The sequence below is a fragment of the Garra rufa genome, chromosome 25, assembly GCF_049309525.1.
Source record: "Garra rufa chromosome 25, GarRuf1.0, whole genome shotgun sequence".
NCBI classification, from domain to species: Eukaryota; Metazoa; Chordata; class Actinopteri; order Cypriniformes; family Cyprinidae; genus Garra; species Garra rufa.
The window spans coordinates 36,695,531-36,709,767 of record NC_133385.1 but is presented as its reverse complement, the minus strand read 5'-3'; the positions used below and the strand labels follow the sequence as shown (position 1 = coordinate 36,709,767).

Genomic DNA, 14,237 nt, shown 5'->3' with positions numbered 1-14,237 from the left:
CACCAATCGTCGATTATTTTGTGTTGTGTTTTAGTAAAGAGATCTGTGAGGCCAACACCACCATCATGTGCCCCATGTGTGAAGGCAACTGCAGCTCTTGGACGCTGAGTGACAGCTGTGTCTATGCAAAGGTAGCGTGCATCCATTTTCTAATGGCATAATGGCACATAAGTCTCCTTAGACAATTTAAGAAGATCAGTAACGCTTGATTTTTAGGTGCAATAAATGCCAGTCACTTAAATGGCCCTTGTCCAATGTTGTATCCCACCTTGATTTTGTTTTCGATAATGTCATCGACTCTGTTTACTTGAGTCAGTTTGCATCTTGGCATCTGTCCTTGTAATATTTTCATGATTCTGAAATGTGGAAACATGAAAAGTCCAGAAAACTAAGGCAAACAACATGAAGGTCAAGAAAACAAATCTTGGTTGTGCGTAAATAAAAATTCCTATAGACGTCGCAATGCAAATTTGTTTTGCTGAAAAGATGTTTCAGTTTAAAGACATGGTTTACAGAATAGCTTTCAGAATGTCTGTTTTCAAACATTTTGTTCTAGACTCATTAGAAAAGCCTGTTTTGTCTGAAGTCAAAGATATTCATATGTTTTAAATTAGCGTTTGGTCCTGGATTTTCAACATGCAAATCAAACACAGATTTCCCAAGCTGTGCAGCCAGTACTAAGGAATACAAGCTGGTTTGTGTCGTGGGAACCTGGTGGTGACATGCATGACAGAGTTTTATTGCTTGAAGATTGCTCTTTCATAGCTCGTGGACATGAGCGTGGACTTAGGCCAGCGGTAACAACGGAAAGGATACCAGCTACTCTCCTCACACCTTTCAGCAAGTCTTTCCCACTGGTCCCACCCACATCAAGAGAAACAATTTTGTCACATGGTAGCAAAATTTTCACCTCTGAGGATTATTTTTACAACCCACTGCTGATTCCTCAGCTTAGAAGGGTTTAATACCTGTCTGCTACTCCTCTGCTGTTTCAAAAACATCTGTTACAATTCTTCAAACTCGCTGCGAAATTCACATAACAGGAGCCCTGCTGAAAAAAATCCCACTCCTCCCATATCCAAAAGGATTAAATGTCAAAATACTCTTTCCACGCAGGTTAAATAAACAATTATAAGAGCTGTACATAAAACCTCCTGCCAAGCCCTCAGATGCTCCTCACGACTTACTGCTCAGATTTCCTCTGCCAAAACCTCCACCTCCTCAATAAACAAAGCTCCCAATGGGAAGTCAGAGCAACAGATCAGTCTTGCTTTCTTCTCTAAAGGAATATCACAATGAAGTCATTTGACACATGCCAATCAAGTTTTGGTGACCATCAACTCTTTCTTCTTTCGTCTTACTTCCTGCTTCTTAATACATGTCATATTTCAAGCTTAAAGGAGCCTATTAACCTTTTCCCGTCAATCATGTTTCAGGGGTAAATATGCGCGAGCTTTGTTTATTTAATTTATCCCACATCTCCACCTATAGGCCCACATTTATAACCCCATAGTTCGGTGTAGTCTTTACCTCTCAGGGGAATCTAAATCTACATCGTCTTTCAAGATTGAGTCAAGATTATCAGTCTATAATTTTAATTGTAGGTTTATTTTAACAGTGAGAGAAAGAATAATGACAAAAAAAAATCCAGAAAAACACATTTCAAAAAAGTTATACATTGATTTGCGTTTTAATGAGTGAAATAAGTATTTGATCCCCTATCAATCAGCAAGATTTCTGGCTGCCAGGAATCTTTTATAAAGGTGAAGAGCTGAGATTAGGAGCACGCTCTTAAAGGAAGCTATCAATCAATCATATTCCAAACTCTCCACCATGGCCAAGACCAAAGAGCTGTCCAAGGATGTAAGAAAAAAGATTGCAGACCTACACAAGGCTGGAATGGGCTACAAGACCATCGCCAAGCAGCTTGGTGAGAAGGTGACAACAGTTGGTGCGATTATTTACAAATAAAAGAAACAGAAAATAACTGTTAATCTCCCTCGGTCTGAGGCACCATGCAATATCTCACCTCGTGGAGTTTCAATGATCATGAGAATGGTGTGGAATCAGACCAGAACTACAAAGGAGGATCTTGTCAATGATCTCAAGGCAGCTGGGACCATAGTCACCAAGAAAGCATTGGGTAACAAGACTGAAATCCTGTGGCACCCGCAAGGTCCCCCTGCTCAAGAAAGCACATGTTAATGATTGCTAAAGAACATCTGAATGATTCAGAGGAGAACTGGGTGAAAGTGTTGTGGTCAGATGAGAACAACATTGAGCTCTTTGGCATCAACTCAACTCGCCGCAGGTATTCCAGCATGACAATGACCCAAAACAGACGGCCAAGCCAACAAAGGAGTGGCTCAAGGAGAATCACATATAGGTCCTGGAGTGGCCTAGCCAGTCTCCAGACCTTAATCCCACAGAAAATCTGTGGAGGGAGCTGAAGGTTCGAGTTGCCAAACGTCAGCCTCGGAGACCTTGATGACTTGAAGAGGATCTGCAAAGAGAAGTGGGACAAAATCACTCCTGAGATGTGTGCGAATCTGGTGGCCAACTACAAGAAGTAGTGCCTAAGTAGCTCCAAAATGAACCTGGTGGCGGTCACGTGGTACAGCTGTTACTGGTCCAAGTTCAGAACATGCAGAGTTTACAAGTTGTAATTACGAGTTCAGGAGAAACACATAATACAAATAGAGTAGAATGTCATGTGTTGTCATCTCGGAATTACATGGCGTGGCGTGTAGTTATTACCCTGCTGAAAAAAAATAATAGAAACCGTTACAGAAATCATAATGGATTCCACTACAAAACCATTACAAACCATCAGCCATTAACCAATAAAACCATTACCAAATAGTTTCCATTATGAAGTGTGTTTTGGGCATATTCCAATAGGATTTACCGGTTTGTATTGGTCTTGATTTGCACATAATGGTATCCATTGCAGTTTTTTTGGTTTTGATGGTTCCATTAAAAATAATAGAAACCATCACAGACATGTTAATGGTTTTCACTACAAATACCATTACAAACCATCAAGTTTTAACCAATAAAACCATTACCAAATGGTTTCCATTTCGTAGTGTGTATTGGGCATATTCCAATATGAATTTATTGGTTTGTTTTGGTTTCTATTACACATTTGTATTGGTCTTGCACATAATGGTTTCCATTGCAGTTTTGTAATTGGTTCTGATGGTTCCAATAAAAAACAATAAAAACCATCACAGAAATGTTAAATGTTTCCACTAAAAAATAAATAAATAAAAAAATAAAAAAAAAACACTACAAACCATTAAATTTTTAACCAAAAAAAAAAAAAAACATTACCAAATGGTTTCCATGTGTTTTAGGCATATTCCATTAACATTTTGTGATTTATATCGGTTTCCATTACAGATTTGTATTGGTTTTGATTTACAATTTTTTAATGATTTTCATTAGAGATGTATTGGATTTGACCTGCACATTTTGATGGTTTCCATTACAGATTTGTATTGGTTCTGATGGTTCAGTTAAAAAACAATAGAGACCATCACCAACATTTGAATGGTTTCCACTACCATACCATTACAAACCATCAACTTTTAACCAATAAAACCATTACCAAATGGTTTTCAATATGTAGTGTGTTTTGGGACATTTCCCATTAAAATGTAGTGCTTTGTATTGGTTTCCATTACAGATTTGTATTGGTTTTGACCTGCACATTTTTAATGGTTCTATTAGATTTGTACTGGTTTTGATCTGCACACTTTTAATGGTTTCCATTACAGTCAGGTGCACAGGCAGCCATTAAAACCTGCTGGTCATATTAAATAAAACATCACATTTATGAATTGTTTTTTATCCTTATTGTTAAAAAGAAACAACATCAAGAACATATATTTTTAACTGTTGCCACAACAACACTAGAAACTGCAACCTAAAATCATAACCAGTTAATATTGACTTGCCACCTTTTTTCCTTTTTTTTTTTCCTTAATGGCATCCGCTAGACCAACATGTTACCAATAGAAGGAAACAACTCACCAGTAGAGACCCATATGGACCATTACAGGTTCCAATAAAACGTCTCGGGTTACTAATGTAACCTTAGTTCCCTGAGGGAACGAGACGCCGCGTCAGGAACGCTATGGGGAACGCCATTGGCGGGCCGCACTCTGAACTGTGTATAACAACCAATGAAATGACGGGAGTGACGTCACAGGCGCGGTGACGTCATCGACCGGGAAGTATAAAACGCGTGCGTTTGAAGCCGGCGGCAGCTCTTTTAGGAATGAAGCGAGCGCCGCAGGGTGCGGGAATTATGGTCCGAGACGCGGCGTCTCGTTCCCTCAGGGAACTAAGGTTACATTAGTAACCCGAGACGTTCCCTTCCGGGAACTCGAGCCGCGTCAGGAACGCTATGGGGAACGAGACTACCAACGCCCCCATAATTTCCGAGCCCTGCGAGTGTCTGCTCAACCAGGGTGGAAAAAGAGAGAGCCCTTGTCTAGCATTCCGCGGACAAGAAGGCCCTGTAGTCCTCGGCCCTCGGGCACACGAGGAATGGTAGTCTTCCTCTGTCTGGTCGCCAGCCAGAACGAGAGGTACTCCGCGGCCCTCAGGCACACGCAGAGTCTTAGTCCTTTGTCTGGGGGTTAGCCAGAACAAGAGGGACCGAATGACCACTGTCTAGCACTCGGCGGACAGATGGTGTAGGTAGTCCTTGGTCCAGGAGGACAATGCACTCGACCTCAAGAGTGCTCCCCGGCCCGCAGGCACACGGGGAATGGGGTTCTACCTCTGTCTGGTCTCCAACCAGAGCGAGAGGTGCTCCTCGGCCCTCGGGCACACGAGGAGTCTTAGTCCTTTGTCTGGGAGTGGCCAGAACAAGAGGGACTGCAACGACCACTGTCTAGCACTCGGCGGACAGATGGTGTTAGGTAGTCCTCGGTCCGCAGACCCACGAGGACAGTGCACTCGACCCCAAGAGTGCTCCTCGGCCCGCAGGCACACGAGGAATGGAGGTCTTCCTCTGTCTGGTCGCCAGCCAGAACGAGAGGTACTCCACGGCCCTCAGGCACACGCAGAGTCTTAGTCCTTTGTCTGGGAGTTAGCCAGAACAAGAGGGACCGAATGACCACTGTCTAGCACTCGGCGGACAGATGGTGTGGGAAGTCCTCGGTCCGCAGACCCACGAGGACGGTGAGCTTGACCTCAAGGCTCCTCGGCCCTCGGGCACACGAGGAGAGGGTGATCCTTTGTCTGGGGGTTCAGCCAGAACAAGAGGGATCCAAGGCTCGGCCTGGAGCTCCGCCAGGACGCGAGGGAATAAGCCATTGTCTAGCATTACGCGGACAAGAGGGCACTGCAATCCCCGGCCCTCGGGCTCACGGGGAAGACAGTAGGTGCCTCCGCCTGGTAGCCAGCCAGTGCATGAGGCACTCCTCGGCCTTCTGTGAAGGCAGACGAGGAGTCTTAGTCCTTGGTCTGGGGAAAGCCAGAAACCAGAGGGACCGGAGTACACTCGGTCTGATAGCATCCTGCGTCAGAACACGAGGAGAATTAAGCCATTGTCTAGCATTCCGCGGACAAGAGGGCTGTGCAGTTCTCGGCCCTCAGGCACACGAGAACCGTGACCTCTGCCTGGTTCGCCAGCCAGTGCGAGAGGTACTCCTCGGCCCTCGGGCTCACGAGGAGTCTTAGTCCTTTGTCTGGGGGTAACCAGAACAAGAGGGACCGGAAGATCGGCCTGGTAAGCATACCGGGACGCGAGAGTATGAGCCTTTGTCTAGCATTACACGGACAAGAGGCTTTTAGGTCTGCTCCTCGGCCCTCAGGCTCGCGAGGATGCAGGGACACTCCTCGGCCCTCGGGCACACGAGGAGCGTCGTGGCGAAAACGACTTCTCTTCTTTCCGCAGAAAGAATGCGCCTTGAGAAGTCTCCTCCTGGCTAGGGAGGTGGCTAACCCTCTAGGCCTAGCGCACTAGGCCGAGAGTACAGCCGAGCCTGGAGCGGCTCTGAGGTCAAGCTCATAGTACCTGACGGATGTCAGGGGCGAGGACCAATTGTCAGGGGCGAGGACCAACCCGCAGCATTGCAGATGTCCTGGAGGGGGACACCTGCTGTCAGAGCTTTTGGAGGCCGGCAGCCTCAGAAGGAGTAAGTCTTGGCTCCCCATGGAGCTGGGAGACCAGAGGACTTGGAAGTAGTAGGAATGGCATCTGTGATCCATCTACTGATAGCTCTGAACGTGCCACATGCTTTCTTTGTGGCCGTATGTGCCCAGTGCGCATACTGGACAAATATACTTCCCATTGGTCGCACTCCAAGAATGGAGGTAATAGAGGCTTGAGACCCCTCAGGGTCTCAACCTGAGTGCACCACCGAGGAAACCATACCGACGAGCCACCACGAGGGGCGTGGTAGGCCAATAAGCCGCCACGAACACCCTCAGGATGGAGTGAGCTGGTTTTGTGGGTTTGCGAGGACTCAGTACTGTACCAACGGGCAGTAACTTGGTCTAGATGGTGTTCGTGACACCATGAAGCAAACAGGTTCCACTTAAGGTTTCCTCGTGAAGGGAGCTCTGGATAGGAGCAGGGTCTCAACAACCTCAGTTGAGAGACCCGAGTCTATGAGTTGCGCCCCCCCAGGGGCCATACTCATAACTTTTCACCTCTCCATGTGGGGGTAGCAGGCCGCGCCCCCAGCTTGAGAGGGAAGGTCCAAGGCATGGTTGGACTAGCCGTGACGATGCCGGCATGCTCTTTCCAGAACTCCAGGGTGCACAGTGATCGGGAGAATGTGTACAGACGCAGCCTCAGCCACGTCTGTGCTATGGCGTCCAGTCCGGGCGGACCTGGAGGCACTAAGGAGAACCAGAGAGAACCTTGCGATATCTATCGAGTCGCCAGAGGTCCCAACTTCTGAGTCTCCATGCTTCATTACTTCCTGATGAAGCCTCGATCTCCCGACCGTGGAGGAAACGTGTGACCAGGGGCTACTTGCCCACTGAGAGGCCACCTAGAGGGGCGTGGAAGGCGTTTGTAGCCGCCACGTAACCCTCAGGGTGGAGTGAGCTAGCCCTGCGGAAAGGCGAGACTATAGGAACTCCAGAACTGTACCGACCGGGCAGTTGACTGGGTCCAGGTGGTGCTCGCGGCACCATCTCGTGAATAAGTTCCACTTAAGGCCATACAGTTTCCTCGTAGAGGGAGCTCTGGATTGGAGAAAGGTCTCAGCAACCTCGGTTGAGAGACTCGCTCCTATGAGTTGTGCCCCCTCAGGGGCCACACCCATAACCTCCACTTCTCTGGGTGGGGGTGGCATATTGCGCCCCCAGCCTGAGACAGGAGGTCCCTCCTGACGGGAATCTCCCACGGAGAGCCGTCTAGGAGAGATACCAGGTCCGAGAACCATACTCGTGCCGGCCAGTACGGGGCTACTAGTAGCAGCCGCACTTGAAACCGACGGACCCGTTCCAGAACTCCCGGGAGCAGAGCGATCAGGGGAAAGGCGTACAGACGCAGCCTCGGCCACGTCTGTGCCATGGCATCCAGCCCCAGTGGAGCTGGAGGAACTAGAGAGTACCAGAGGGGACAGTGCGATGTCTCTTGAGTCGCAAACAGGTCCACCTGTGCCTGGCCAAATGTTCTCCAGATCTGCTTCACCACCTCTGGGTGAAGCATCCATTCCCCGGGCCTCAGCCCCTGCCTGGCAGGACGTCTGCTCCCACGTCCAGAGATACTGGACTGCTCTCAGGGAGAGAAGTCTTTCCTTAAGACCATAGGAGAATCCGGTACGCCAGCTTATATAAGGGGCGTGAGCGGATACCTTTTGGAAGGAAACACTTCAGGGCGTGGAACACGGCTAGCATCTCTAGGCGATTTGTGTGCCAGGAGAGATGGAATTGCTCCACAGGCCTTGGGTTGAGCGGCCACTCATGACCGCCTCCCCATCCGGTGAGGGATGCGTCCGTCGCTAGCATGACGCGGCGACGAGGAGCTCCCAGAACCGGACCCTGAGAGAGAAACCAGGGTTTCTTCCACATGGCCAAGGCACGTAGGCAGCGCCGCGTGACCTTGATCTTGCGAAATGGGTTTCCCCTCGGGGAGAACCGCCTGGTTTGAGCCACCACTGAAGTGGTCTCATAAGCAGCAGTCCAAAAGGTATCACGTTGGAAGCGGCTGCCATAAGACCTAACAGTACTTGGGACTGTAGACAGTGGGTGACGGGCCTAGCTTGACCGCATTTACTGCAGTAAGGATCGACTCGAACCGAGCAGGTGACATTCGTGCCTGCATCGTGGTCGAATCCCAGACTACACCTAGATAAGTGATTTTTAGAAATCACACCCTTCTTGGTGTTGAGTCTCAACCCCAATTCTTTCATGAGAGCGAGAACAACACCTCGATGTTGAGCCGCTAATTATTCTGAGCTGGCCAGAATCGACCAGTCGAGTATGCGGATGTCCTGGAATCACGGAGGAGCCAGAGCAGCATCCACACACTTCGTGAAAGTTCGGGTGAGAGCTAGGCCGAAAGGAAGTACTCTGTATTGGTGAGCTTTGCCCCTGAAAGCGAGCCTGAGAAACTTCCTGTACTGACTTCCTGTTCCAGACCCTGCTCGGGGTTTACCCCGCTGAAAGGTGTCGGCTTGGCGCCGAACTGAATAGTGTAACCTTTCTCTACAGTACGCAGGACCCACTTTGAAACATTTGGCAGTAGTTTCCACGCTGCCAGAGAGTTTACTTAGGGTACCAGCCTCTCGAGACTGGTGTCTGGATTTACTCGAGGAACTAACTCGGAGACCTGTAACAGCAAGCTGGCAGGAAGCTCCTGAACTAGCTCTTCGAGAGACCCCCGCGGGGGCTGCGAACTCTCCAGGGCCACTACGTTTCCGGGCGGAACAGCTAGAGGATGTTCGCGGGAGATAGCCGCGCCCTGTAACACTGGCAGGGTTAGCTGACTCATCTCCTGAGGGCCACGAAGGGGTCTGAAACCCGCACCCGGAGGTACGGTGCAAACCCCCTCGCGAGGGGCTGCCCTCAACGGCCCTGAGCCACAACCGTCAGGGCCGTTTAGGCGAGGACTTCCTGGATAGGAGGACGACCCTCAGGTCGAACCTCTTCTTTTTCTTGGAAGCCCCCGACTTAGAGCGTTGCTTTCCGGGTCCTCTAGGCATAGCCGGAGGAACGCGGGCGGCATCGCTCTGTTTCTGCGCCTCTGATGTGGAGAGCTGGTACACGGCTGGGGTTTAAATCTTTCCCGTCAGGAACCCCGACACGTGTTCATTTGCTCATCAAGCCTGAAGTTTTATTAGGCGGCCTGAAGAGCAAAGACGGAGCCTTCAGAAATGATGCCTAGACCGGGGAACAGAGGCTGATAGCGTCTGTTCAACCCGCGGCGTCATCTTTACTTTCTAGTTTTTCCCAGATCTAAAACTCAATGTAGATCGGGAAGGACAGAAAGCTCCGTTTGGAAGTGCTGACATAGTCCGCAGGAAGCAAAACGTTTGCTTTTCTGCGGCTCATATCTTATTTAGCTAATGCACAGTCAGCACAACCACCAGCTCATCATGCTGAGGCGATCAGGGGGGGCGGTTAAATACTTTTGACAACGCACTTTACATCAACCTCCTTGGAGAAAGATATGGAAAGCGTTGAAAACCTTTCCTGGAGGGAAGTAACCGCATTGCGGGCTTCCTCATCCAGAAAAAAGGTTTACCGATCCATCAGATAGGAGAGGAGATAGGGTATTTTTATAACACCCGTCTCCAGTCCCTCTAATAGATCGAGCCGCGATCTTAGCGAGTGCAGCAACCGCTCCGCCTCAGCGGAAGCAGGGCCAGACCCGCGAGAAACGCTGGCGAAGGCTCCCTCCTCGAAGAGAGCCTTCCGTGGAGCACCCGCAGTGGAGATTTTTACGCTCTCACTGTGGACAGTCAGCCTTTTCGAGGGCTGACTGTGCGTGCTCTACACTCAAGCAAACCACACATAGACTGAGTGTATCCCCACCAACAATGAAGCATTGGCAGGGAGGAACACTCTATCTATGTGGCTGCTTGTACCGCCTAGTTTCGTAACACTTCTTTCCCCCATGGTTGCATTTTAAAGGTCATACTACTCAAATAAAAGCCGTGCAAACTGGCACGAAAAAACAGCAGTATGACCGAGACAGACACAGACACAGAGCGCTCTCGCTGAATGACAAAAGCTGCCGCCGGCTTCAAACGCACGCGTTTTATACTTCCCGGTCGATGACGTCACCGCGCCTGTGACGTCACTCCCGTCATTTCATTGGTTGTTATACACAGTTCAGAGTGCGGCCCGCCAATGGCGTTCCCCATAGCGTTCCTGACGCGGCTCGAGTTCCCGGAAGGGAACAATACAATTCCCATTATAACCAGTAAAACCATTACAAATACTGTATTGGTTTCTTTTGTTTTTTTCAGCAGGGTTGTGTTAAATGAGTATTTTTACATTGCGGTGGAAAATGCCTTTCATCATATATAATGAAAAAGATTATATTAAACTTTAGTGAGTAAATTTAAGTAATTTTACTTAGCTGGAGAAATGAGGTTACATCCACTGACAATTATGCTTCAGTTTTTTTAGGTTGGTTGAATTCAGTATAATCAGTATTCCTAAATCATTTATTTAATTTAAACAAAACCAGTTGTAGATGTTACCACATGAAGCACACTTTTTTTCAGTGTGGGGTCTCTGATTTTACGCTTACATACATTGTGAACTGTGTCACTGTCAAATTGCATATTGTTGCCAGGCATACCATGCATTCTGTGAAGTTTTGTGAGTGCATCTGTTTGGGCTTTTCCAAATTGAAAAGCTGGCAAAGTCTGTCTTTTGGCTCAAGAATTAAGTGAGTAGGTGGTCTTTCAGCGTCAGTGCTTTCTGTTGCTCTTGTTACCAAAAAATGGCAATTCTTATTAAATTGCATACATTAGCTGCTTCATATCTGCAAATTAATATCAGAATGAATTGGTCTAAAGGCATGGAAATGCTCATGGCGAAGATCTTGAGGGTAAAAAGATGTTTAAAGTAGAAAGCATTGTATACCGAACATCGTTCATAGTTAGTATAGCAATCATCCTGATACCGCCCGCATTGTTGGAAGCATGGTTAGATAAATATGTAATTATGTGCTGCATGCTTTTCTCTCAATAACAATAACACACAATGAAAATTATACCAATATGGATATGTTTGCACAAACTCTGCAATCTGGCACTCTTATGGACTACAGACTACAGGAATTTTCAGATTAACAGAAAAAAATTAAAATGTGTGAACTAGTTACGAATTCTAATAAGACTGTTTTTCCTATTTATACATTCTTAAATACATTACCTCTTTTCTGCTCACCAGGTGACCCATCTTTTTGATAATGGAGGCACAGTCTTCTTTGCTATCTTCATGGCAATATGGGGTGAGTCTGAATATTTCTAATTTAATCAGTGCTCTTTCACCAGTAGAAAGACAGTCATGTCAGCATTTGGTTTAAAGTACAAATTAAGCAATTAGAAAATAGGCTTCCTTCAGCGGACGGCGACAGAATAAGAATCTACAGCAGTCTGTGGTCTGCTGTAATAGGATTGACTCAAATACCCAAGAGAAGCAGCTGTAATCAATCACCACGTTGTCCCACATTACAACAAATGATCCAATCAGGTCACAGTAGACCTCCTTACAGCCAAAACATTTACATATTTCAAAAGTGCTTAAACTTTAGTTTACTCTTCTGAACAGGAGGAGGAGGAAAATAGATAAGTGTTGAAGGATCGCTTGCAGCGACCACAGGTGAGTTAGTGCCTGATAATTGTGGGCACATTATAAAGTCTAATTGACTGGCTGAGGCCAAAGAAACACTTCCCAGGAGTGAATTTAGAGAAAAGTAATCTGAGCTGAAGACTCTACGGCTGGTAGATAAGTTCTCTGAGGGATTTACAGGGCTGTAAATGTTTACCTTCAAATGTGCTATTACACCCAATTTTAATTTTTCAAGCTAGCTATAAATATGTTGGCAATTTAACTAGCTCCAAAAAATCTCTTCAAAAATGTTGCTCCACCATAATGCGCTTTGTGGCAATGCTTATAAATGTGCTGAATGACACAATGCAGAAGGCGAGACATTGAAATAGAATATCTACACCAGAAGTGAAGTAGAAGTGTTTGCATTTACAAAGTTGATATACTTATTTTCATAGTCATATACTGTGCAGGTTTTTTTCAGGTACAGAACTCAAGGTGACATGTGTGGGATCTAAACAAGCAACATATTAGTCATAGTCATATTTTTACCTGCTGGAAAATAGCTATAAAAAACAAAGCATGCTACATAATTGAATTAGAAAATTATATGGCTAATGGCTTTTTATATGTTATATGGCTTGTTGGGTTTTTATTCCGTAAGACAGTAAATGATCAAATGATTCGCTGTAGAAATGGCCACCTAGAGTAAATAATTTACAGAAGTGGAATGATATGACAAAGAGAGCAAAGACATCATGACTCTGAGGTGAGGATTTCAACACTTAATGGTTAACTTAACCATGCGCTGCTTTGACCTTCACATAACGCACTGCAGATGATGTTTCCAAAGGGTATTGAATTTGCACAGTTGCTAGGTAGAAAAAAAAACACAGAAAGTTGTGTAAATAATGAAAATAATGAAGGCAATCCAGACATGCTTTGAAACAGGAGGGGGGTAATACCTTTAGAAAGTTGACAGATAGCATTTCTGATCAGTTGATTTCTTCTTGTGAAATTTTATATTATTATTCTCACTGCAAAGTCCTTGTTTATTAAACAACTGCCATTGAAAACACAGGACAAATCATGTCCTGTATTGATTTGATCAGACACATCAGTTCGTCTTTAAATTCAGAATGATGTGTATGTGTATTTTTGAGATGGGTGACAACTGAAAAACTTGGTGCTTTCCTAGTCCACTATTTTGGGGCGTGTTGACAAAAGTCATATTAGTGTATTATTAGAACACTATGTTGAGGACCGTACTGTTCGTAACAGAGACACCCAGATGGATCTGCAAGTCTAAATCATGAGAAATCAAATATATATATACACCGTTCAGCAAGAAGACTGGGTTTTAAAAATTAAACATTGTGTCTCTTCTTGGTCTCTCACTCTGTTTCTTCCCTTCCAGCTCTTTTGCTTTCAACAAAACTGGGTCATACAGTCCTTTGGTAAAAACGAGGGACATGTGAACTCCAAGAGACCAGATGTTTTTTTGTTTTTTTTTTAAACAGTTAAATTTAACATGAAAACCTCACAGAATCTTATTTTTACTTTGATCTATTAAGCATTTCTTTATAGTGCCTAAATCAGATTCTGTGAAAAATGCATGCCTGTGAATAAGCTAGCTCCCTACTGTACATTGTGCAAGCTAGACTGAATCTGAATGTCTGTCATTCAAAGCTGTTATAAAATGTTGATGAACGCGTGATTACGCATTCTGTATTATTATACTAAGATTTGAAACCAACAATGTGCATGGAAATGGCAAAAAAGTATTTGATAAAGAGCAAAAAACAACACTTGTGGAGTAGAGAAATGAAAAAGCTTTTTTCCATTGCGATTCCACACACATGCTTTCATCAGGGCTAAACGATTGCAAATGGAGAAAACTAATACTGACAAAATGCAGACACTGACAAGACTAATAAGAGAGTTAAAATTCCTTTGAAATGACTTTGGTTTCCACTCAACATTGCAAAAACAAAAACAGATTGTATAATATTCATTTATTCTTAATGTCAAAAATGTTGTCATTTTTGTTGCTCATGTCCAAGACAACATTAGATACCAAGGCCAAACATCAAAATATAGGATTATGTAAATGCCCAAAACAGTTTTCCTTTCAGCAAGGAGATTTATGATCTTAATGATGCCTGAAATTGAATTTGCATAGTTCAAGCGCTCATTTTCATGTAGTGTGGTTGGGCCAACAATGACCTTCCTTTGTCACTTTACCTGAAACACAGTGACTGAAACCTTTAAGTAAAACCATACTTTTATCTGAAAGCACTTGTTCATATGTTGTTGACATCTTGCCCCTTCCTCCTGTGCTGTCACAGCCACAGTTTTCCTTGAGTTCTGGAAGAGGAGAAGGGCAGAGCTAACCTACGACTGGGATTTGATTGACTGGGAGGAAGAGGAGGTGAACCTGCTTTCCTTTTTAAATAGACTTTCAGCTGAAACTG

General features: G+C 45.6%; 1 protein-coding gene across 1 annotated transcript in view; it reads left to right on the top strand.

Moving 5' to 3' along the window:
- The window catches only part of ano3 (anoctamin 3), a 125,510-nt gene that overhangs the window by 81,309 nt on the left and 29,964 nt on the right, over positions 1 to 14,237 (top strand). Inside the window, exons 12-14 of the mRNA XM_073831922.1 lie at positions 35 to 131; positions 11,383 to 11,443; positions 14,112 to 14,194. Coding sequence (XP_073688023.1) covers positions 35 to 131; positions 11,383 to 11,443; positions 14,112 to 14,194 — 241 coding nt within the window. The remainder of the gene's footprint in view (positions 1 to 34; positions 132 to 11,382; positions 11,444 to 14,111; positions 14,195 to 14,237) is intronic.